At 47.8% G+C, this 23,002-nt stretch overlaps 3 protein-coding genes across 3 annotated transcripts; 1 reads left to right on the forward strand and 2 right to left on the reverse strand.

The window, feature by feature from the left end:
• Positions 1-833: 833 nt before the first annotated feature.
• N7473_013066 (Gfo/Idh/MocA family protein) lies at positions 834-2,222 on the reverse strand (the record flags this gene model as incomplete). The annotated part of the gene is given in 5 exon segments (XM_057159005.1): positions 834-1,411; positions 1,506-1,761; positions 1,778-2,037; positions 2,115-2,135; positions 2,192-2,222. The coding sequence occupies 5 exon segments, from the start codon at positions 2,220-2,222 to the stop codon at positions 834-836; spliced, it is 1,146 nt and encodes a 381-aa protein (XP_057002959.1).
• A 1,374-nt stretch (positions 2,223-3,596) lies between these two features.
• Positions 3,597-3,959, reverse strand: N7473_013067 (uncharacterized protein; the record flags this gene model as incomplete). The annotated part of the gene is made up of 1 exon (XM_057159006.1): positions 3,597-3,959. One exon carries the CDS (start codon positions 3,957-3,959, stop codon positions 3,597-3,599), a length of 363 nt encoding a protein of 120 aa, XP_057002960.1.
• Positions 3,960-4,566: 607 nt separating this feature from the next.
• On the forward strand, positions 4,567-6,868 carry N7473_013068 (transcriptional regulator family TF; the record flags this gene model as incomplete). The annotated part of the gene is made up of 7 exons (XM_057159007.1): positions 4,567-4,712; positions 4,766-5,560; positions 5,613-5,673; positions 5,736-5,925; positions 5,982-6,141; positions 6,194-6,343; positions 6,409-6,868. 7 exons carry the CDS (start codon positions 4,567-4,569, stop codon positions 6,866-6,868), a joined length of 1,962 nt encoding a protein of 653 aa, XP_057002961.1.
• Positions 6,869-23,002: the final 16,134 nt, after the last annotated feature.

Consider the following 23,002-nt stretch of genomic DNA (forward strand, 5'->3'; position numbering starts at 1 on the left):
CCTATCGAGGTCAAAGGGATCGAGTCATCAGGGCTCGAAGGAGACACGGTATATGTATATAAGGACCTGTATTGGTAGATCAGTTTTAGTTGCCCTTTCGGCTTAGCTGCCGGGCGTTAATGAATTTTGTGTGTGTGTGTGTGTGTGTGTGTGTGTGTGTGTGTGAGAGAGAAGAATTAGTGGAACCGCTCTTTGCACACATCGCCCCTTTGCCCCTTCCGCCACTCTTTCCGCCCTTCTCTTATTCATGCCTGGCCCAAATTGCTCTAGAGAGCGAGTTTTGTTCTCCTGGGAGTCTCTGTGCTTTACACGCATCCCGAATGCCCACTTTACTATACAAAGCTAGCGTGTCTCAGGGACGCCGGAGACCTCGGAAACACAGAGGAGTGGATCATACGGGTGCACCAATGAGATCGATAGCAGGTCTGAATTGCTAAAATGGAATTTGAAAGGGCTCTAATACATGACTAATCTTGGCGGGGAGTATCTGCCTCCGGGTATCCAGCTATCCTGCTGCGTTTCGACAGAAGCTCTCGGTCAAATGATATCCATCAAGGAAGCCCCAGCGATATTGAAGACTGCTGAAAACTCAACAAATTCAGCAGTCCTTAATACCGCTGAAGCCTTACTAGATAGTTGATTGCCTTCCTTGATGCACACTAGCCTTATACGGTAACGTGGCCTTCGGGCAGTGTGAATAGTTGCATTCCCGCTCAGGGGTTCAATTAGTTCAAGACATTGTCAGTGTGACTGAGCAAGTGGTTGAGCCGTTCTTCGTATTGCCATATATATCTATCCATACTATACTTCAATATCTCATTTGTCCATCGACTCTATCCCCACAACTGCAGCGGATACTCAGTCGACTCAATCTGAGCCGGATACTCCAACCCACCCTGCCGTCTCACCTCATCCATAACCTCCATAATAGCAATACTCTCCTCCCACGGCATCCCCTCACTCTCCACCTTCCCATCTCTCAAACACCTCGCTACCTCATCCGCCTCCCACGCCATCCCATGCCCCCCATCCGGAAACGGACACTCTACCTCCCGCACCTCCCCCGCGCCCTTAACAGGGATAACGCGATACCGCGTCGGCCTGAACGGATACCCAAACACTTGGATCTCGCCCTTGGTGCCCTGGATGCGGATGGTGGGGCCCGAAGTGCCCTGTCCGTCGGGGTCGCTCGAGACCCGGATATTGGTTAGGGCGATACCATGCGAGCAGCGAGGTAGGGCGGTGTTGCTGGGCGTGCTGGTGGAGAAGGTGAGGATTATACTGGTGGATTCGTCGGCACCTGTGAGGTGGTAGCGGGTCATTTGGGAAGTGACTGATGGTGGTTTGCGTTGGTCCTTTGGGAGGGTGTGGTAGAGAGTTTGGAAGACCCAGGTGAGGGAGTATATGCCCACTGGGAGATAGGAAGAAAGGAAGTTAGTTTAGTATATATAATCTCGATCTTGATCTCGATAGCATCCCGAGTACAGGTAGCGGAGCGCACTTACATTCCAACAACGCACCACCCGCCAAATCAGGATTCACCATCCGATGCGTCGTTGCCCACTTCTCCTCAACAGCCTCCCCAAAGCTCGTATCCGCTACCGTGCGAAGCACCTCCCCAATCACCCCGCTGCGAATAATCTGGCGCACCTGCACACTCAACGGGAAATACCGAGTCCAAACCGCCTCCATCAGGAACAGATTTTTCTGACGGGCCGTCTCGTACAGGATCTTCGCCTGGGCCGCATTAACCGTAAACGCCTTTTTCGCAGAGCACGTTCTTGCCGGCGCTCAGGGCTAGCATAACGTTCTGGAAATGATGGGAGTGCGGGGTAGCCACGTAGATTACGTCGACGTCGGAGTCGGTGACGAGGTCTTCATAGTTACCGTAGGCGGTGCAGGGCCCTGGGATACCTAGGGAAGAGATGAGTTGGGTCGCTTTGGCTTTAGCGGAGGATGAGGCGACGGCGATGACTCGGTGGGCGACGTCGGAGGCGTCGCGGGCTTTCGGGTCTTTGAGAAGATCGCGGACGAAAGCTGTGGATTGGTCAGAGTGATGATTGTTTGGTTTCATTGAGGGCTCAGAGTTGAAAAGGGTGAGAATCATAACGTACTAGTTGCGATCCAGCCAGTGGCTATTGAAATAAATTAGTTAGGCTGTATTATTGTAGTAAACAGGATGAGAACATACCCATGATACCCCACCGGATTGTGTGCGCCATGATGAGATGCTGATATTGAGAAACAGTGAATGATAAGTAGGGGAGGGGCGACTTCGTATTTAAATTCAAGGACAAGACAAAGTCCATTCCCTGAAGCTCTCCTTTCAGACCCACGGAGATTCATCCACCCACTGAGCACCGCTCGACGCGGTTCACGTATTTTAGCATCAAGATTTTGGTTATTGCACTCGTGATCCCTATTAACATCCGTACGTCGGGTCTTATTGGGCATTAGGCGTTCCATACGGCTCTAGGCTACCCGTTCCTCAGAATAATCACGATGGCGAATAGCACTTTTGCTGACGATCCCTATCAATCCCAGATCTGCCAGACTAGTCTAAAGCCGTTATCTGATGCATGCCGTAGGTAACAAGTCACAAGCTAAGTATACGATGGCTAGAAACATTCATACCGTATCTTCTCGCAAGAAATGGAAAGGGAAAACACCTCAGTAGTTCAAGGTGGCCAAGATCGACCATCGATAATTATGACTCATTGGAATACGAGCATCACCAACCGTTTAACTCTCTCTCATCGCCGCCGCCTTCTCGCGCATGAAATTGAATCTCCTAAATGATTTGCAATAACATTATGGAACCGAAAAAGATTATCCCAGCATCAGCTTCACTAGAAGCCCAACGTCACTTCATGACGTCTTATCCTGGACTAGCCCCCTATTCGCCGACTTATCCCTACTCCCTATCCAATCAACTTATCAACATCCTTGGCCTAGGATGAGCTCCCGCTTTATAGCAGATACGCTCCGCTCGACAGATTCAATTCGCCACCTCCAGTCCTTTTTCAAGCATAATTCTAATATTACTCCGGCAAATGTGCACGAACTTGACCCTCTAACGGGAGAAGTCTGGACTCTCTACTCCCTTGGGCGTGGCATCGAAGGACATGAACGTATTTCCCATGCAGATTTGTCGCTGCACTACTTGACCAGCAAACTGGGTCAGCCGTGATTTTTAATCCTGGGTTTGAGAGCCCCAAAACTGCAAAAGTTACGGTGCAATATCTTCGTCCGCTAAGAACTCCGTCAGCGGTGCTTTGCAGAGGTTGGGTTGAGAGGGTCGATGGGAGGAAGATATGGGCGAAAGCTGTCGTTCAGGTAGAAGATAGGGAACCAGTTGCTAAGGGGGAAGCGCTGTATAACGAATTCACGGCTGACCGGGTCACCCCAAAACACCATATTAAAGTGAAAACAGGTAAGTACCCCCAGTCTAGTAACTAGTCTCGTTATGTAAAGCAAACGCTGATCCTGCGGGAACTGAGAATGAGTTCGAGGATCTATGGGCCTCTAATATGTGGCTAACTTGAAACCCCCTTTACTTTGCGATGGGAAGCAAAGGAAATATGATCAAGTTCTGATCAGCGCCTATACCACATCCTAGTGACTTGCGTCCTCCGCATTTTCTTTTTGAGGAGGAAAATCCCCTGCAAAAGAGCCTCTGCCGTTGGTGGACATCCCGGCACATAGATATCGACGGGCACAATGCGGTCCACGCCTCGTACAACACTGTAGCTGTAGTGGTAATATCCTCCTCCGTTGGCGCAACTGCCCATACTGATCACCCACCGAGGCTCAGGCATCTGGTCGTATAGTTGCCTTAAAGCCGGTGCCATTTTATTAACGACTGTACCTGCCACGATCATAACATCTGCCTGCCGGGGCGAGGCACGGAAGATGATGCCCAGTCGGTCCTGGTCGTAACGAGGCATAGACGTATGCATCATTTCAACTCCACAGCAGGCAAGGCCGAATGATAACGGCCAGAGGGATCCTTGTCTTCCGAAGTTGATTAATTCGTCTGCCTTTGTACTGGGTAGCACAAGAACGTCAGAACGAACCAGTTGGATTTTAGTTACTGTTGTGATCCGGGGTTAAACGTACAGAAGATAGCCAGTGGCCCCAGATTTCTGACTTTCTGGTGATACGTGTGCAGATAAAGAGCTGCTATATTTTGAAGATCCACGGACGTATCGTGTCGCTGCAACCGTGGGTGAAGAAGAACATAGTGACCAATATCTTGGACTTGAGTGATAGAGGACTCTCCGGGAGGGTAGGTTCAAAAGCATGTTCAACAGCCAGCATAGAGAATCTGGTCTAGCAGGAAAGATTGAATGTAAAACCTGAATTAGCTACATCTTCCTTCATTGGGGAAATTCAACGTTTAAGTCATTTCCGGATAACTACTAAGTTAATGGGCGCGAGTAGTCATTCCGCCTTCCATCCAATCAGATGCGTCCGAATTCGGCGACTTGAATACGAGTTCACCAACTTCGCCGAGATGAGGACGCCGAACTTACGAAAATATTATCTACCTTTCACAGATACTAAATGCGTCGCCGCAGTCCATCAGTGAAAGTCGCCTGCCGTGTGTGTCATGACCGGCGCGTCAAATGCGACCGCAGTGAAGGCGTCGCATGCTCCAACTGCCGAAATGCCCGACGCGATTGTCAGCCGATTATTTCTCGTCGTGGACGGTAAGCCTCGAAAGACGAAAATCTCATATTATTAATATTAATGCCAGTTCTAGGAGACGAAAACTGCCTCTCCTGCCTACTGGAGCAGGCCCAAACAGCAGTCTTTCAGGTGTCACTCAAAAGGTGCTGGATGGTCGACTGACCCAGACGACTTCAACACCAGTTTCATCCACTCAGTATGCCCAAAGCAACAGGGAAAAGCAGCAGCAAGATCCATGCTTTCCAGCTATCGGGATGAACGGTAGAACTCCATATGTTGGAGATTCCTCTAACCTCAACTATTTAATCCAACAATTTGGAAACCCCTTTGGGGGTGCCACAGATGCTCGCCAACTCCAAGACCATCTTCAAGGCGCAATGCTGGCCAGACTAGGCAAGTCGACGACACAAGAGATAGAAAGTCTTCACGTGTCTACTCGTGAATACTTACAGAAGCAAGGAATATTCGATCTGCCGTCACAAAAGACAAGCCAGGCCCTTCTCGACGCTTACTTCCACCATTCACATGCTGCCCTACCCATTCTTGATACGTCGAGATTCCTCGTCACTCTCGAAGAGAGCTCATTCTCACACTTACTCTTGAATGCAATTTATCTCGTCGCTACCACCTATTGTTCGGATTCGGTCATTTCAGAAGCCGGCTTTGTATCCCGATACGCCGCAAGCCATACCTTCTATCAGAGAGCCAAAGCGGTTTATGATGCTGGATATGAAACAGATGCGATCGCGACAATTCAAGCTACTTTCCTTATCTGTCACTGGTGGAGTGGCCTCCTAGAGCAGAAAGACCCTTGGCACTGGCTGGGTATTTCCGCCGGATTGGCACAGGCTTTGGGGATGCACCAAGCGTGGGTCTTCTCATTCCTCTCACCCAGAATAAGAGTACTAAGACAATTATAGGAGGTCGTACATCCACCTCGATGAGAACGATCGGAAAACATGGCGAAGGTTGTGGTGGATAGTATATGTCAATCAATACCCCAAAAGCCCCAAGGTCAATAATTCTCTAACCTCCCGTACCAGGCCATGGACATCAATCTGTCTATGCTTCTTGATCGTCCACCTCGCGTACAAGGAAGACTGTGCAATGTTCCGCCTTTGTCGGAAGCAGATTTTGAACAAGTCAATGGTCTTCAAGCAGCAGAGACCATTTGTAGAAATCTCAATGAGGCAAATATCTTCGTGATTAATTCTGTGCAACTAGCTCAGACAGGTATGACACTTATTATACTGCTTTCTGACCTGCTCATTTTCTAACACCTCTTGTAGTGGATCGATTTTTCTCTATCAAATATGACGAAGACAGTACTCACTTGCAAGACGTCTGCTTAGAGCAGATTTCGTTGTGGTCGTCATCACTCCCCTCGGACTGCAAGTCTTTGTCAACGACGAGCAGCATATGGGATATATTGAGTCAGATCCTATACCAGTAAGTTGTATTTCGAATAGCGCCTGTTAAGCTCTGCAATCTAAGTGTATAGGGAATACCGGCTGGTCTTGCATCGGAGCAACCCTAGGTTTTCTACCGACACAGGCCCCGGCAGCCAGGCGTTCGAAATATGTACAGAGATCTCTCACATGCTTGAAATACTCATAGCAAAGGATCTGGTCTATGCTACCGCGGGAAACATGTATGTTTCTTCAATAATTAATGTTTCAGAGCTGTGTGGCTCTAGGTGCTAAAGCTTCCTCTCAGAATCGCTCCCGTGCTGTCTGTGCTGTCGATTCATATTGTCAACATCCGCACAGGTGACACTGGTCTGCGAATAATTTCCGAAAATCGTGCCCATCTGTGCATGGGTATACTTAATAAATTGCAAGATCGGATGCCGATAGTTGCAACATTCTACCCAATCTATGAGTCCCTGCTCAATCGATACTCTGTTGGTGTGCCAAAACGGGATGGCACAGGAGTACACGAACATCCGCCAAGAATACTTTCGACGCAAGAAGCACCTCTTCAACTTGATATTGGAAGTAGACATGCTAGTATGGAACCTTCCGAGAGTTTGTTCGACCAAGCCCTGCATGACAGCATGAGTACAACCTTGCCTTTTTCGTTTCCATTCGGCAGTTTCTTTGAAGAGTTCTTTCTGAGCCCGAGTTCTCAGCCTATAGTCGGGTACTGCGAGAACGAGGTCTCGTCTGCTCAGTGATTTTCCTATCTTTGACATATCTTTCTTTACAAATGACTGAACAGCTTTACCGGCCATGGGTAAGTGTACTTCGACTCGTATAGGCTGTCTGGTAGATGGCTATCGTAGATGGTGCAGATTGGGTCGGGGTTGGACTGTGCGGAGACAAGAGTCGTGGAGGATAGGATCTCCGAGAAAGCGCTGAAGATGGTGCAAATCTTCATTAGTGGGATGGTTCCTGGACAATTGAGACAAGGGAAGTTCTCTGAGCGTCTGTTTCTTGCAGGTGGGAGAGCGCGGGTGATCTCTATCAAACGAGACCGAGGCAGAGATGCTTGTTCTTTTAGCCCTCTGCGCGATGCGATCCTATATGTACCCAGCTTGGCTAGCTAGGCCCACTAGAGCTCTCTTCGATATCACCTTTACACCATTTGGCCCTAGCAAAAGTGTCTTGAAATTAATCAGATAGTCGCTATTCAACAAGGATGACCTGATCCAGCATCAACCAGGTCGTCTACCTCTTCATTGATTGCTTCTTATATGGAAACATCACACAATGTAGATCAATAGTCGCTTGGAGCGATTATTGTTGTTTTGGCTGTCCGGCTGTAACGAGCTCTTGTCCGGGTTCAGAATACCAATCTGGTTTGAGTGTAAAATGAAATGACCCTTGTGGCCCACCCAAGCCAAGGGAAAATAGATTAACTTAATGACGTTAGTAACTATCGTATTGCTGACAACCTAGGCCAACTACGATATGCCGTTCCTTGCATGCTTCGGACGCCGGCCACTGATAGGGAATTTGGTTGACAAGCCAATGCAACTTCACTAGAATATACCCGGCGTAGTTCTTCGCTTACAATGTATTTCCTCACTAGCTAAGTACCGCAGCGGCGCAGCAGCCGCCAACCTCTAAACCTCCGTTTGTTGACAAGGGTCTTGAATTCAGATGAGATTCTTACAGCGTGGAAAGATAGCAGTCATAGGTGTGTAACTCGCAATGCGCTTTACGATTTACTCGGTTTTTTAACAATTTAATAGTCTGCGCTGGTCCAGATACCAGTGGCGCCGTTCGAAATGCAGTTCAATTGCACTTTCAGAGATCTGCACGGATTTTTGATCTAGACCTGGGTTCAACCATAGCTGGTCGAAGGAAGGACATTCTGGGAGAAGCAAGTCGTCGGTTCATCGTCATGAAGGGTCTGCTGGATCAAAGTTGGAAGTGGCGTATGGCTGGAGGAAGGCAAGTCATTGTTCTCGAAAGTTCGACATCATCCTTTCTATTTCTATCCGAATTACTTCATTACGTGAAGTTCGGATATACTCTGCTTTATGTATTTGTTGACGAAGTCTCCAATTAAGTTAAATTTTGCAACTATAAATCTTCTCGTATTGTGATGTGTGTAATAATCAAGTCGATTTTGAAATAGCTGGCCATTCTTTGGCCGCACGAAATGGCTTAAAACTACATGAAAGCTGCAGTTCCTCGGAGAATTTAGCTAGAACTAGTCAAGTCGGATAGAAGAATAATACGTATCTAAATGACGTATTCGTTAACAGGTGACATTCGAAGAAAATCTTTAATATAACATTGACAAATATAGATAAGTCAGGATAATCTCTCGTTTTCACCCTTTTTGGGCCTCCTCCTAAATTAAGCTTATTCATTATTACGCTGTAGTGGAAATCACTGTCTCTCGACCAGTATCTGGAGCACTGAGTCTGCTTTGGCTAGGAAAGTTGTTGCTCAAGACAGTCGCGACGCCACTTCGTCGAACACCACCCTCGAATATGAAACGAGACTGAACACGAGAATCAAATGCATGATATTATAACTTCGGTTCGAGTTTGAAGTGGCGATGATTCTCTCGAAAGGTTCCAAGACGTAGGCAGCAGCGTCCACTTTGTTACTGAGCGTGAGTATTCGCAAAGAGGTTATGGAGTTAGGACTGTGTAAGCTTATTGTCCCAGATAAATTCCGGGAGAACTCTAGTCAATCATGGTGGACCTGTAATTGACCTCTACGAACGACTTAAGTTTCTAGGAGCAGTAGTGTTCCTAGTGCTGGGCGATATGTTCCTGCAGTCGATGAGGCTGTGAACGAACTGCTTACAGAAAAAATGAGCACAAAATGATTGAGGAATCAACTATCTCAGAGACACTCCATTCAATTCCCGGAGAACCTATACTGCACATGAATTTCACTGAATTACTCAAAAATACTACATATTTTATGCACGCCGTAAGTTAGCACTGTTTGTACTGTTTGGAACCGCGGGTGAATCTCCAGAACCGCAAAGCGGTTCTGCCCCTAGAGGAACCAACCCGCTGGAGGGTCGCGGTTCCAGCTCACAGAGCTGTGAACCGCCAAGACCGTAGGTTCTTGCAGTTCACCCGCGGTTCCTGGAGAGGCCTATAGAGAAGACCCGGTCACTAAAATTATATTATTTAGCTAGTAATCTACCCGTAATTGTTACAGCCACAGGAAAGTCGGAACAATCCTGTGCATTTAACGAAGGTATCAAGTCTAGAGAATAGAAAGAAGAAGAGATTCTATCTAGTGGGTGTACATATAGCAAAAAGTAAAGGAAGTCCGTGCACAGCCATATCAGGTTGAATGGGCCACGGTGTCCTCTGCTATCAAGAGATGGCAGGGAGTCGAGATCGTTGATCTTTCTTCCATCTGCACGTATGTCAATCCACGAATAACCTTACTCTGTTAGTTTATGTTCCGGTCCTCGTAATTCCAAGGGGTGCTTGGTAATTTGTTTGTAGAACTAACTAACTAGTTACCTGTATCAACTACTCAGCATTAAGGTCTAGACCCAAATGCCCAAGCAGTGCTTGGTAATCGGTCTGCAGAATTAACGTTAACTAAGTTAATTAGTTAATCGTATCAATTACTCAGCATTATTAAAGTCGAAGCCTAAATTTCCAAACAGGGCCTTCGGTAGCGCACGCAGCTTAACAGTACAATTGTGAAATATAAATTGCACGTAGTGCACCACACAAAAGAGCGGATAAAACCAGCGATAACTAGACTTTGCAAATCATTTACAACATTTCAAAATGCCCCTTAATAACTCAGACCTAATATTCTTTACGGGGGTGTTGCTAGTCCCAACCCTTCCAAAGTCGCCATCATCTTGGAAGAACTCGGTATTCCTTTTCATCGCGAAGAAGTTCCCTTGACCGAAGTAGAGAAGCCAGTATATGAAGGAATCTGCCCTAACGGCCGTCTTCCAGCTATCAAAGACCCGAACAGCGGCATCACCGTCTGGGAGACCGGTGCAATTATCGAGTACCTCATTCTCGAGTATGACCCAGGCCACAAACTCAATTTGCCAGGTCGAACTCCTGAAGCATATGCGGCAGGGTTTAGTTATCGTTCCGACTCGTTCATAGAGGTTGATAATCTCATCGCGAGAGAGTGATGATGGGCCGATCCAAACCACAGGCTTGACCTTTTGTCAGTCTCAAGGTCAGAAAGGAACGCGAGTTGGGTTAGCGCAGCCCAGCTATCTCTTCCTTTGCTAACGGGGAGCTTTCATAGAATCCGAAGCTAGCTGCTCGCTCTAGTTCTAGCTTCAACCTATTCCGTAAGTTACAATTTCCGGCACCTAGAACTCCATAAAGGCCGGTGATCACCTCATTTCGCCAAGATACGTCAACGTTCTCGTGGCCTCATAAAGGGACAGATGCATAATTAGGGAAACCCGACATAACATGTTTTTCTTATGAAACCCCTAGTAGTAGGAGCCTAATGACTACCATCATAGGAATTAGAATCAATGATAATGTTTTATTGGCCCAGCCTCAAGAGGGAAAGTGATTACTTCTCTATTCTCCCTATTTACAAAACTCCGTGGTAATTGCTCATCAATAAATGGACAAGTATCTATTAGGCGACACGTAGTTCACAGGAATAACCCTAAGTATTATAAGAGTAGGATCAGAAGTCTTAAAAGCAGAGAGTGATACTTATAGTATCTATAATATCACTATTCTGCTATATCATATTAACTATACTTGAAAATACTACCTAAACATAACCTCTTTAAATGTCTCTATAAATTCATTCATTTAGGCTAATTCTCGCTTTGGCTAGATCAGAGATTAGCCACCAACGAATGAAGTATATCCCATAACCAAAAGTAGAGACGTTCCCAAAACCAACTATACACACTATCCGTAATTAACCTACTCCCACGCCCCGCCTCTGCAACCCTATCTCCCCCAACATTAGCGTAGGGAACGTTACATAAAATTTACGAACTCGTAATCTGCCACCCTTCTTCAATAAATCTCTACTATACACTATGTATAAGACATACTTAACACAAGAAGTTGGCATAAATTATTCCTTTTTCGTATCGATAAGGATAAGATAGATATCTTCATTCTCCGTGTAATGTACCCTAAAGGCCAGACAAGTGCAGAGACACAGAATAACCGTTAGCTAGATACAAATACCTAGAAAGGGAAGAAGCGGTTCTGTGTAAGGATATACTCTATAAGTCAGGATAGAGGCCTGTCAATCAGGTAGGAGAAAGGGACTAAGTCAATTGTTCAGAAAGGTCAAAGACTGTTTCTTGAGGAATGTAAAACCTCTCCAACATAGATCAATTGATATACAGTCATATCGCTGAAAACAGGAAGGAGATATATCCTTGGTAGGGGAATAGGAGCGGGGTGAAACACAAGGCTTGTGTAACCTCTACAAGGGCCTTCCTTGCAGGAGTCGTATACGTACTGGTAGCGAAGCCCCAGCGAACCTCTACCGAAAGCTTGGCGGCTTACCAGGGTCCTTGTAGCCTGAGGCACCGGTATTTGTGGATAATCTCATGTCAGATATCGTAATATTCTGGGGCAGCTTATATATCTAGACACTAGGAATAGGCGTATCTGTAGTTATTTGTAAGGATATACTCTATAAGTCAGGATAGAGGCCTGTCAATCAGGTAGGAGAAATGGAGCCAAGTCAATAGTGTAGAAAGGTCAAGAACTGTTTCTTGAGGATCGCAAAACTTCTTCAACATGGGTCAATTTATATACAGTCTCATCACTCAAACAGGAAGGAGATGTATCCTTGGTAGGGAAATGGGAGCGGGGTGAAACACGAGGCTTGTGTAACCTCTGTCAAGGGTGTTCCCTGCAGGAGTTCGTACACGTACTGAAGCCGAAGCCCCAGCGAACCTCCACAGAAAGCCTGACGGCTTATCAGGTCCGGGAAGCCTGATGCACCAACACATGGGGAAGGCCTGCCGGCTTATCAGGCCCGGGAAGCCTGAGGCACCAACAGTTGGGAATAACCTCATGCCAGGATATATCATAACAATTATCCTCTCCTCCAAGGATCGCTTGCCCTCAAGCGAGGTAAACAGACGCGTAAACAATCATAAGGAGTAGCAGTCAAATAAGGAAGGAGCGTGTAGGCTGAAAAGGGAAGGTCAACACTGGGGGGTTGCCTGGTGGAGGGGCAAACAAAGGAGACGCGTTTCTTTGTTGACATCGCCAACATCACCCTCTCCTTTTCTTCTTCCTTCTTCATCCTCTTCCATCTCCTTTCCTACACCCTCATCAAGACGCACCCTTTCACCATCGTTTCACCATCTATTCGCTACCGAAAACCTCACGATGCCTCCTGGAACCCGCACTACTGCTCGTCCTCTCCTGGATAACCCTGTTTTCATGATAATCCTCTGGTGTATGCACTGTCTGCGTACGACGATCGCTGAGTGGGACGTGACCCTGGGCCTGCCTTTCGCTGTGGAGTGTGTTCGCGATGCCAAGGCTTCGGTTTCGTGCAAGCAGTGTTCCGGCCGTGCTTCGACATGTATTCCTGTGGGTTTCGCCAAGTTCTTTGGAGACAAAAGCTAATGACTCTGTAGGCCGCGACTGCGATGCTGGGAGATTGCCAGGACCTGAATCTCGTGTTCGCGTGGGCTCGGCGAGTGTTCTGGACGGTTGACCCGGCCGATCCGGAACAGTTTGTGGAGTGGCCATATCCCTCGGAAGTCCGTCGAAAGGTTGCCGAATTCATGAAGGAACTGGCGCATTGCTTCGACGTTTCGGAACAGGCTCACCGTAAGGAGCATCGGTTGACCGGGAACAAGGCACATGTCAAGGTATGTTCATAGATCGTGGGTTTCGGTATGTTCTAACCACAATTTCGACAGCAAAACCATGCCGACTACAACGCGTTCCTCGTGGCCCGCCGCTCTGAACTTCCCTCCGTTCCTGCTCCCAGTCCTCTCGATACCAAGGAGGAGAAGGCCGCGCGGTTCTCCAAGCGACTCCTTCGCTTACTTCCCGGGGACGAGGGATACATCACTTGGACTCTGGGAAAACGGGCCTTTTTCGACGGTGTTTCGCAGGTGGTTCGCGAGGCCCAGGATGACCGGGATTCGGACAATGATAGTAATGTTTCTATTGGCGGAGATGAGTTGGAGGAGCGGACCATGATCGATTTTCCTCTGCCCCTGGAGGAAATTTAGGGGTTGTCTTTTCCCTTCCCTTTGCTTGGTGGAGCTGGGTACTTTCGTTGTGGTTTCGGTGGCTGTTCGTCACTTTTCCGGCGGGGATCTTTTGTGCAGATCTCCTTGCTGATGATCTAGTTGGAGGTTGCCCTTAAGGCTTCCTCTGTCTGCGTGTTTTGCCGGCTTTCGCCAGGGATTCGGTGTGTTTTCGTTGCTTCTTCTTAGCAACTAGGGAATTCTTCACTCCTTTTCGTTTCGAGTAAGATTGTATTGCTTCCGTAGCGTTTTCCATATCTTCGTAGTGGACCCATTGGTTATATTCCGAGGGCCAGCCTTTCCATTTGACGAGGAAGTGGGTTTCTCCTTCGATCAGCTTCTCGTCAAGCACTTCTTCTACTTCGTACTCATCCTCCTCCTCGAGTTCGGGCATCGGTAAGGGTTCGTCATCCTTTCCGTGGAGATTCCGCCATGGCTCGAGCAAGGATACGTGGAAGACGTTGTGGATTCGGTCGTACTGCTGAGGTAAGCTTAGGCGGTAAGCTTGTTCTCCAATAGTCTGTAAGATTCGGAAGGGCCCAATAAAGCGGGGGGCTAGTTTCCTGCTTCCTTTCAACCTCAGGTTCCTTGTTGACAATCCGACAAGATCTCCCTTCTTGAATTGCATAGGAATATGATCCTTATTGTAGTGTTTCGTCATGGTTTCGCTTGCCTTTCGCCAGTGTTCCTGCAGCTTTTGACGGAGCGCTTCGAGTTTCTTAATTCGTGCGGATGCCGCTGGGACCTCTCCGTGAGAAGTTTCGCCCTCGAAACGTTGACGGAAATCTGGTGAGTAGCCCATCAGTGCTTGGAATGGAGAGACACCAGTTGTTGCGTTCGTTGCGTTATTACATGCAAACTCAGCGGATCTAAGGAGGTTCGGCCATATCACTTGGTTGTCGGCTACGAAACATCGAAGGTAGTGTTCGAGCGTTTGGTTTATGCGCTCTGTTTGACCATCGGTTTGGGGGTGAAACGCTGTTGAAAGCCTCAGGCGTACTCGGGTAAGGTAGCACAGATTTGACCAGAACTTGCTAGTGAACAGGGACCCCCGGTCTGAAACAATGCCTTCAGGTGGTCCAAAGCGCAGCTCAACATGATTGTGGAAGATCTCAGCAAGTTCTGCCGCGGTAATCGTCGTGGAAACGGCGAGGAATAGTGACCATTTCGTGAACCTATCAACAATAACCAGGATCGCATCGACTGGCTTCCCTTCGTGGGTTGTTGGCGGTAAGCCCGTCACAAAGTCCATTGAAATTTCTGAGAAAGGCCTTGAAGGAATCGGGAGCGGCTGCAGCTTCCCATACGGCTTGTGTCTCCTTGCCGTGACACCCTGGCAGGTCTGACAAGCCCGGACGTATTCGGCGACGTCTATGTGGATATTCGGCCAATGATATTTCCTTTTTATCAGCTCAAGGGTTCTCGTATGACCAAAGTGGCCAGCAAGGGGGTCATCATGATGTATGCTTATCAGTGTGTTTCTCAAGTTACTCCCCGCGGGGATATAAATGCGTTCTTTGAACCGCACAAGACCCTCGGGTCCAATACTCCAGCCCTTAAACCCCGGAGTCGACGACTGTACGGCGGTCTTTCGGCGCTGAGTCTCTGGGTCTTCGCCTTGAAGTTGCCCAACAAGCTCCTTAAGGTCTGTACCTGCCTCGGCAAGGTATGCCTGCTCGGAGGCACAAGCTGGCTTCACTCGTGCGTCAGGGAGACGGCGCGCACGCCCGAGCTCCCCCCAATCGATTGCACCAATCGATTCATCCCTATCTTCGTTCTCTTCGAAGTGTGGGATATTCGAGGTGAGCGCACTCACAGTCAGCGACTGGACCATAACAGAACGGTGATCAGTCGTCTGCGATTCGCTAGCCATTCGGCGGCTTAACGGCGAAATCAGGTCAACCTCATGATCACTCGGGAGCCAACGCCGAGAGGGTCCATCCGCGGGATTATTCTTCCCAGCGCGATGTTTTATCACAAAATCAAATGGTGTAAGGGCCAAGCACCACCGCGCTTGCCTACCATTAAGCTTTGGTTGCTTCATGAAAGCTTGGAGGTTCGAATGGTCTGAGAACACTTCAATTGGGTGTACACTCCCCTCGAGGTAGTGCCGCCAATGTTTGAACGAATATACGATAGCAAATAGCTCCTGATCCGGTGTTCCATAGAGGGTCTCCGCCCCACTGAACTTCCGCGACCAGAACGCTACTGGATGCCATATCCCGCTCTCGTCAGGCTGAGAGAGGATCCCTGCCATAGCGCCATCGGACGCATCGGTCTCCAACCGAATAGGCTTTGATGGATCAAAGTGTCGAAGAAGAGGCGCAGACTGAAAGGCGGCGATTAGGCGGCGAAACGCTACCTTTTCGCCAAGAGTCAGGTTAACCTGACCTGGCTTTCGCCCATTTTTACTGCCTTTCAGTAGGGCCGTGAGAGGCAGTGCAATATGAGAGTAATTCTTGATGAACCTGCGGTAGAAATTACAAAATCCTAGGAACACCTGGATGTCCCTGTATGTTTTGGGAATCTCCCACGAAGCGATGTCGCTAACCCGGCGAGGGTCCATCGAAACGCCCGTAGGGGATATAACGAAACCTAGGAATTCAACCTGGTCTTGGTAGAATGCGCACTTACTAGGCTTAGCGTACAGGCCCGCTTTCTGTAGCCGTTCAAGCACCTGATGAAGGTGGCTTGTGTGTGAATCCCGGTCTGCCGAAAAGATCAGGATATCGTCAAGATAAGCTACCGCAAAGGTATCGAGAATATCGTGAAGCGCAACATGGATGTAGTTCTGGAAGGTTGCAGGCGCGTTTGTAAGGCCGAAGGGCATGACTGTGTATTCATAGTGCCCGTAACGAGTGCGGAAGGCTGTTTTCCATTCGTCGCCTTCCTTAATGCGAATTCGGTAGTAGGCGTCTTGGATATCGATCTTGCTGAAGACCTTTGAACCGGCGAGTCGGTCTAAGATCTCCGAAATGAGGGGTAAAGGGTAGCGATTCTTCACCGAAACCTTGTTGAGTCCTCGGTAGTCGACACAGAGGCGGAGGCCTCCGTCGGTTTTTGGTACGAATAAAATAGGGGCTCCGGCTGGACTTTTGGATTCGCGGATTCGGCCGTTCTTAAGATTCTCGTCGATGTATTTGCGTAGTTCAGCGAGCTCCTTTTGCGACAGAGGGTAGATAGGCCCATACGGGACCTTCGCTCCGGGTACGAGGTCAATGGCGTGGTCGTATTCATTCGATGAAGGTAGGGTGTTCGAGTTTTGGGATGAGAAGGACTCGTTAAACTTTGATAGTTCGGGGGGTAATCGGTAGGGTTCCGGTGCGGTTTCGTCGGCATCGCGGTCGATTGGAAGCCACACTTCTTCAGGCAGTTTGACCACGGCGAAGACGTGCGCGTGGTTTCGGGCTTTCTTGGCAAAGCGTGTGGGTGGAAGAATTTCGATAGATGACGTTCCAAACCACCAGAGGCCGCTTCGTCCCGCGATATGGATATCTAGGTCGTGAATCGTAGTCATAGAGAGGAGTATAGGGCTTCCTTCTAGCCGGGGGTCTCGGTCGATTGCTACACATGGGCGAGTGAATCGACGGGTTGTACCCCTGGAATCGGTAGCCTTTAGGGGGACGTTCCACACTCCGTAGGTAGGGGTTGCTCGTTTGTTGATAGCGTCGATAAGGGGTGCAGTGAGTTTCGCTTGGTTAAGCTTATACTTTTTGGCAAATTCGAAGCTTATAAGGTCGACCTCAGCACAACTGTCAAGGTCGGCATAGGTTTCGAGATTGTTTCGGGCGGTGACGGTGACTGGGACATGGAACCGAGTTCGGGTTCCCACTGTAGGGAGAGACAGATCCGTGGGATTTAATCTGTCTCGCTGTCGTTTCCCTGTAGGGCAGATTGTATAGCGGCAGTGGGTTTATCCTTTGGCGGATCGGGGCATTTGTTGGAGTAATGCTTTTCGCTCCCGCAGTTAAAGCATCGGTTGCGTTTCCCGTTGTCTCCGATAGGGTTTAGGCGGTCTTTCGTAGGCGTATTCTTATCGGTCCAGGGCTTTCGGGATTTTTTGTTGTCTTGGGTTCTCTTAGTTGAATTCCTCTTTCGTGAGGGTTCATCTGTGGTCTCTGTATGCTTTCGCTTTCGATTCGTTTCCAATCGCTGTAAGTCCCAGAAGTGGTACGCGATATCAATCATCTCCTCGCGGGTCTCCGGGAGTTTTATGATATGGCGGCGGATGTCGTTCTGGAGGTCGTACAGAAGTTTCGCGAAGAAGGAAAGGGCTCTCTCTTTCTCGGCTACCCTTAGGAAGTGGCGTTCTAGGGTATCTAGACGGGCGTGGAACTCTCGTGGGTCCTCATCTTTCAGCTGGCGGGCCCTTTCGAGCTGGCCCATCACTTCAGACTGGAGACTGGCTGCGTTCTTAATAAGGGTTAGGGTCCAGTCCTTAAAGTAGGGCCAGTCTTCTTTGAGGTTTCGGTCGGTAATCGGTGCCTTTTCGTCAATGTGTCGGTACCATCTCTGCCGACAGGTTGTATCCATATAGCTCAATGCTCCAAGGATTTGGGTCCGACCGTCGTGATAGCGCCTTAGATCTCCTTCGAATTGCTGTTGGAGGTCTAGGAGCCATTCTTGTCGTTGTTGTAGTGAAGAGTTAAGAGTGAACGTAGGAATATTTTTAAGCTTGATGTCCTGACCCTTTCCTGATGATTCGTAGGGGTCCTGGTATGGGTTCGACAGAGTTTCGTCTGGGTTTCGTCCCATAAGCTGTGATCTGAGCGTTTCGGCTTGTTCTTGTAAATCTTTGAGCCTCTGCAGCTTTTCTATGGTAGCTTGAGTAGCTGCGAGGTTGGCATCAAGATCGGTCGGGGTTAAACCCTGGTCGGTCGCAATTGGGATTTCTTCCGCGATGCGGGGAGGGTTCGGTGCCCCTTCGGTAGAGGGAGTAGAACGGGTCCTTGGTGCCATTTCTCCTAGGTGATCGAAGAAGAAGAAACAGAAATTGTAAGGATATACTCTATAAGTCAGGATAGAGGCCTGTCAATCAGGTAGGAGAAATGGAGCCAAGTCAATAGTGTAGAAAGGTCAAGAACTGTTTCTTGAGGATCGCAAAACTTCTTCAACATGGGTCAATTTATATACAGTCTCATCACTCAAACAGGAAGGAGATGTATCCTTGGTAGGGAAATGGGAGCGGGGTGAAACACGAGGCTTGTGTAACCTCTGTCAAGGGTGTTCCCTGCAGGAGTTCGTACACGTACTGAAGCCGAAGCCCCAGCGAACCTCCACAGAAAGCCTGACGGCTTATCAGGTCCGGGAAGCCTGATGCACCAACACATGGGGAAGGCCTGCCGGCTTATCAGGCCCGGGAAGCCTGAGGCACCAACAGTTGGGAATAACCTCATGCCAGGATATATCATAACATTATTATTGTACTTCGCAGAGCTGCCTTAAAGTTAGGTTATAAACTATAGCCTACTAGACTAGGTACGGATTTGTATTTTGGTTTAGGTGCGTAAACCAACTTATAAAGGCAGCCGGGGCCGGGGTTAAATCAATTAACTAATTATTGTATCCCTGTAACAGATATACATAAAGTGAGGAGCGGAGGAGATACAATATAAAGGACGCACAGACGAAAAAGATCTAGGTATATCTGCTACTTTAATAATACTTAGAAAGAGCAGAAACTAAGAGACTTATTTCTCTTATTCGCCAAGGACTTAGCTTTCCACTGTTCTTAAACCTAGCGTACCTCCCTAGACCAGAGCTTCGGAGCTTCTAGACATTCACCGCTAGTAATATGCCTTAAAAGCTGTTTTCTTCCAAATAATGCTAATCCAAGCTCTTTAAGATAACGCTGGTCCTGCTCCCAATACGCTAGTTGTTTATCACTGGGCGGTATTTCAGATTCACACCACAGATTCTCGTGTTTCCTTAACCTTAGATAGCAAGCACGGCACTGTCTCCCAAACTCTAGCTTCCTGCTCTCTGGATCAAGAAACGGGAATGGAACGATAGCCTTTTCTGACCATACCGGTGTGCAAGTTAAGGGAACCGGTTTCTTGCCATACAAGCAGATAGCAAGTTCAGCAGTTTCAATCTCCAACACAAAGGTTCCATTCTCTCTTGGAAGCTTAAAGCAAGAGACATTTTCGATAATATCCTTTGCGCGTAACTCGTATTTTTCTTCCGCGCCCTCTAGTAATATTGCTGATAAGAGAGGCGTACGTCCAAGGCATTGGATGCACGAACGACGACAATTTGGCAGGAAGAGTGAATTGCCTAGCCTCTGGCATCCTGGGCCGGAACATCTGGGGTTAATCAAGGCCCTGTACACATGCCTTGCCTTATGCACACTGATTAGATCTCTCTTTTTCATTTCTCGAAGCGTAGTGTGGCAGTATTCTACCACCAGTTTATAGAATGGTCGTTTCTTGATAAATGACTCCACTTTCGAGTTTACCACACAGAGTGTGGCAAGCGAGAGGTAGTCAAGATCGAGCAATATCATATCCGAGATATGTGTAGGTAGCATGTCAAAGAACCCAGCTGTTACGCTTGCTCTGCCCCGCCTAGTTGGAGTTATGCGGAGAGCCCGATATTTCGTGCCTGATTCAGCCCAGCTCTTTGGTTTGCTGAAGGCTCTGAGTAGCTGAGTTTCCGATGCTTCTTGGATTTGGGCGGGATAGCGGCTTGAGGGCGCCTTCTTTTTGGTGACCTGTCCCATGGTGCTGCAGAGGGTGTTTTACTATTGACTATAATTTGGCGTCTGACCTGGTGACAAAAATCGTGACAGAACCGCAACGTGGCAGGAGGGAGGCAGCAAACGATAGGCGAGAGTGCGAAACAAGGAACGGCAGATAAGAGTCAATTTTGGCAAGAAAATGGGATCAGTCATCGGCGAGACCAGCGAGGAGTAGTTTAGCTGTATAAGCGTAGAATTGTGTCTTTACTGGGAGAGTTGTTAAATATTACTAGTTAGGCTAATTTAGCACCCTCAGATATGATTACTCAGCGTGAGGCAAGTCGAAGAGAACTTCGGATTGTTCCCCGATTTGAACAACCAGCCTCCTGTTCTCCGTAGGATGTTCATAAATAGCGTCGGAGCAAAGCTGTTCCGGTCCGTCAGTGTTCTTAGTCGGAAACACTGCTTAGTGGATCATCGGGTGCACCAATAGGATATCAACAAGTCTGAATTTCAATAAAACCCCTATTCCGCTACGCTGCGACCCACCCATTCGCTTCTCTCATGGGAGGGCACGGATATCTGGCAATTTAGTTACGCAGGTCGACCTCAATGACCATGTTAGTGTGGTACTTCCATCTATTTCTCATGACTAATATTCTGCCATTATTACGAGCTCATGTAATTAAACCACTAATATACAGAGAAATTACCGCTTAGTAAGGCGTATGTCCTCCGTGCACATCGATGCCAGCCTGGCAGCGCTTCTGCATAAGTCCAATCTGTTGGTCTAAGAAGCTGTGAAGCTTTGCAATTACAGTGTTTTTATCTGACTATCTCCCCCAACCGGACGATCTAGGATCTTATCTACATCTTGATGTACCCGACCCAGGGCAAGTAATATAATGTGCAGCATGAAATCTTGGTCCTAGGTAATCTATGAGATGGATACTATCCGTTTGGAATGTGGCATATGCTATTCATCAATGGGTTTATGATCGAGAACATAATACGTCCCCTCCTCGGCATACTTACCTGGAGTTTAACACCCATGAAACTTTGTCCGTGCATGCGCATTGTCTCAACCCACCCTGCGACTCCACCCCGCAAAAACAAAAATTGAGCACCACGCATGTCATATCATCAGGACAATGCGCAATAGGCAAAAAATCAATGATTTATCAGTGATCATGGTCCCAGAGGGGGTCGAACCCTCGACTTTGGCGTTATTAGCACCACACTCTAACCAACTGAGTTATGGAACCCCAATTGATGAGGTGGCGGAGCGATTGTGGGGACTGTATTCGGAGAGATTCCGTTGAGAGTGGTTGTGGACGAGGCACTCATATTCTGTTATATTCAAAAAAACCGTCATCATATACGAAGTGAACAGCGGTTGTCTATTGATCCTTGAACTAGTACTAGGAATATTCTCTTTCCAGACGCCAGGCAAGATGATGTCGTGGTCTCCTAGGCCCACTAAAAGGATGGCGCTAACTGGTGCCAAGACCTTGACTAACCCAGAAGAGCCGGTGTCGTCACCAATGTGAGCTCCTCCAACTCAGCGCAAATATTTCATCGCCCTCACATCAATTGGGGTTCCATAACTCAGTTGGTTAGAGTGTGGTGCTAATAACGCCAAAGTCGAGGGTTCGACCCCCTCTGGGACCATTTGAATCTCTTTTTGGTCTTTCACCTGTTAGAGCTGAATTTTTGGCTCTGGAATAGTGTTGCAGGACTCCTACGTTACGGACTGAAGTTTCAGGCAGAAGAAATCCTATACCTCGGTTGACGAACATTTGTGCCCTTTGTCAGAAGCTGCCAATGTTATTATCCTTATCTGTCAGAAAAAGGCTTCATATTGTCAAAATCTCCGCAAATTTCCGTCAACCAGATCTAATAGTCTAGTCGGTTAACGGTTCCATAACTCAGTTGGTTAGAGTGTGGTGCTAATAACGCCAAAGTCGAGGGTTCGACCCCCTCTGGGACCATTTCCTTTTTGTCTTTTTCTTAGTTCTACGCAGATAACCTATGACTGGAACTTTCCAATTATTTCATCATTTTTTGGCTGCTTCTTGCAATTGAAAATTGAATGCGCTTGTCAAATTTATCTCTGTGGCCTTTTTAGCGACATTTCGAATGTTCAAACCCAACATATCAAGAGGTTGGTTAGTGGAATGGTAGATAGGCTTGGTGCATGGCCAAAATATATTTCTGGTCCGAACCATAGTCAAAACACTATGACTTGCACCATAACATCCACCCAGGCAGAGGAATGATTGCGAAAAACCCGCGACGATAGTACCAATTGGAAAATTACCACTTTGTGCTATTGGCTCTATTGACGGTCCCAATGTAATTAGACTCCTGTCCGTATGCGAGCGCTAATTCCGAAAGTACACTTTGAGCAAATAACCTATTACGTGTGCTACCTACTCATGTCAGTTTTTGCAGTGAATGCTATCCTGTAAACTTCAAATGGCACAATTCGAAATTTCAAAGAGAGAGAGGGGAAAAGAGGTACTGGATGGTCAAGTTTGAGCCTACCCTATTCCTTCAAATATCAGCCTTCTCGCGCAGAGGTATGCGATCTCCATAAACCGCTAGGATAATAGACACGTAAGCTTTGATCAAATTAGTCCAGGAAGGAGACAACAACGCACTACTCTGTCTTAAAATACATTTACGATGGCACTATACCTAGAAAGGGAATCTAATACAGTAATACAGTGGTGTTGCATAAGTCTTCGTCCACGTGGTGATGACATAATATTCTGCCCGTCAAATAATTTCTCCATTTCCTACCTCATCCGCTCATAATTTATGTTTTCAAGCAGGTAGATAGATTCTCATGCTCAAGTTGAATGGAAGATATCTTGAAATAATATGAAGTCTCTCCTATGGTCGATTAGAGACCATAGGAGCTCGGACTGAGAGCGGAAGACTAGGCGGTAGAGTGAG

The sequence above is a fragment of the Penicillium subrubescens genome, assembly GCF_028828155.1.
Source record: "Penicillium subrubescens strain IBT 31985 chromosome Unknown utg000011l_segment0_segment0, whole genome shotgun sequence".
NCBI lineage: Eukaryota > Fungi > Ascomycota > Eurotiomycetes > Eurotiales > Aspergillaceae > Penicillium > Penicillium subrubescens.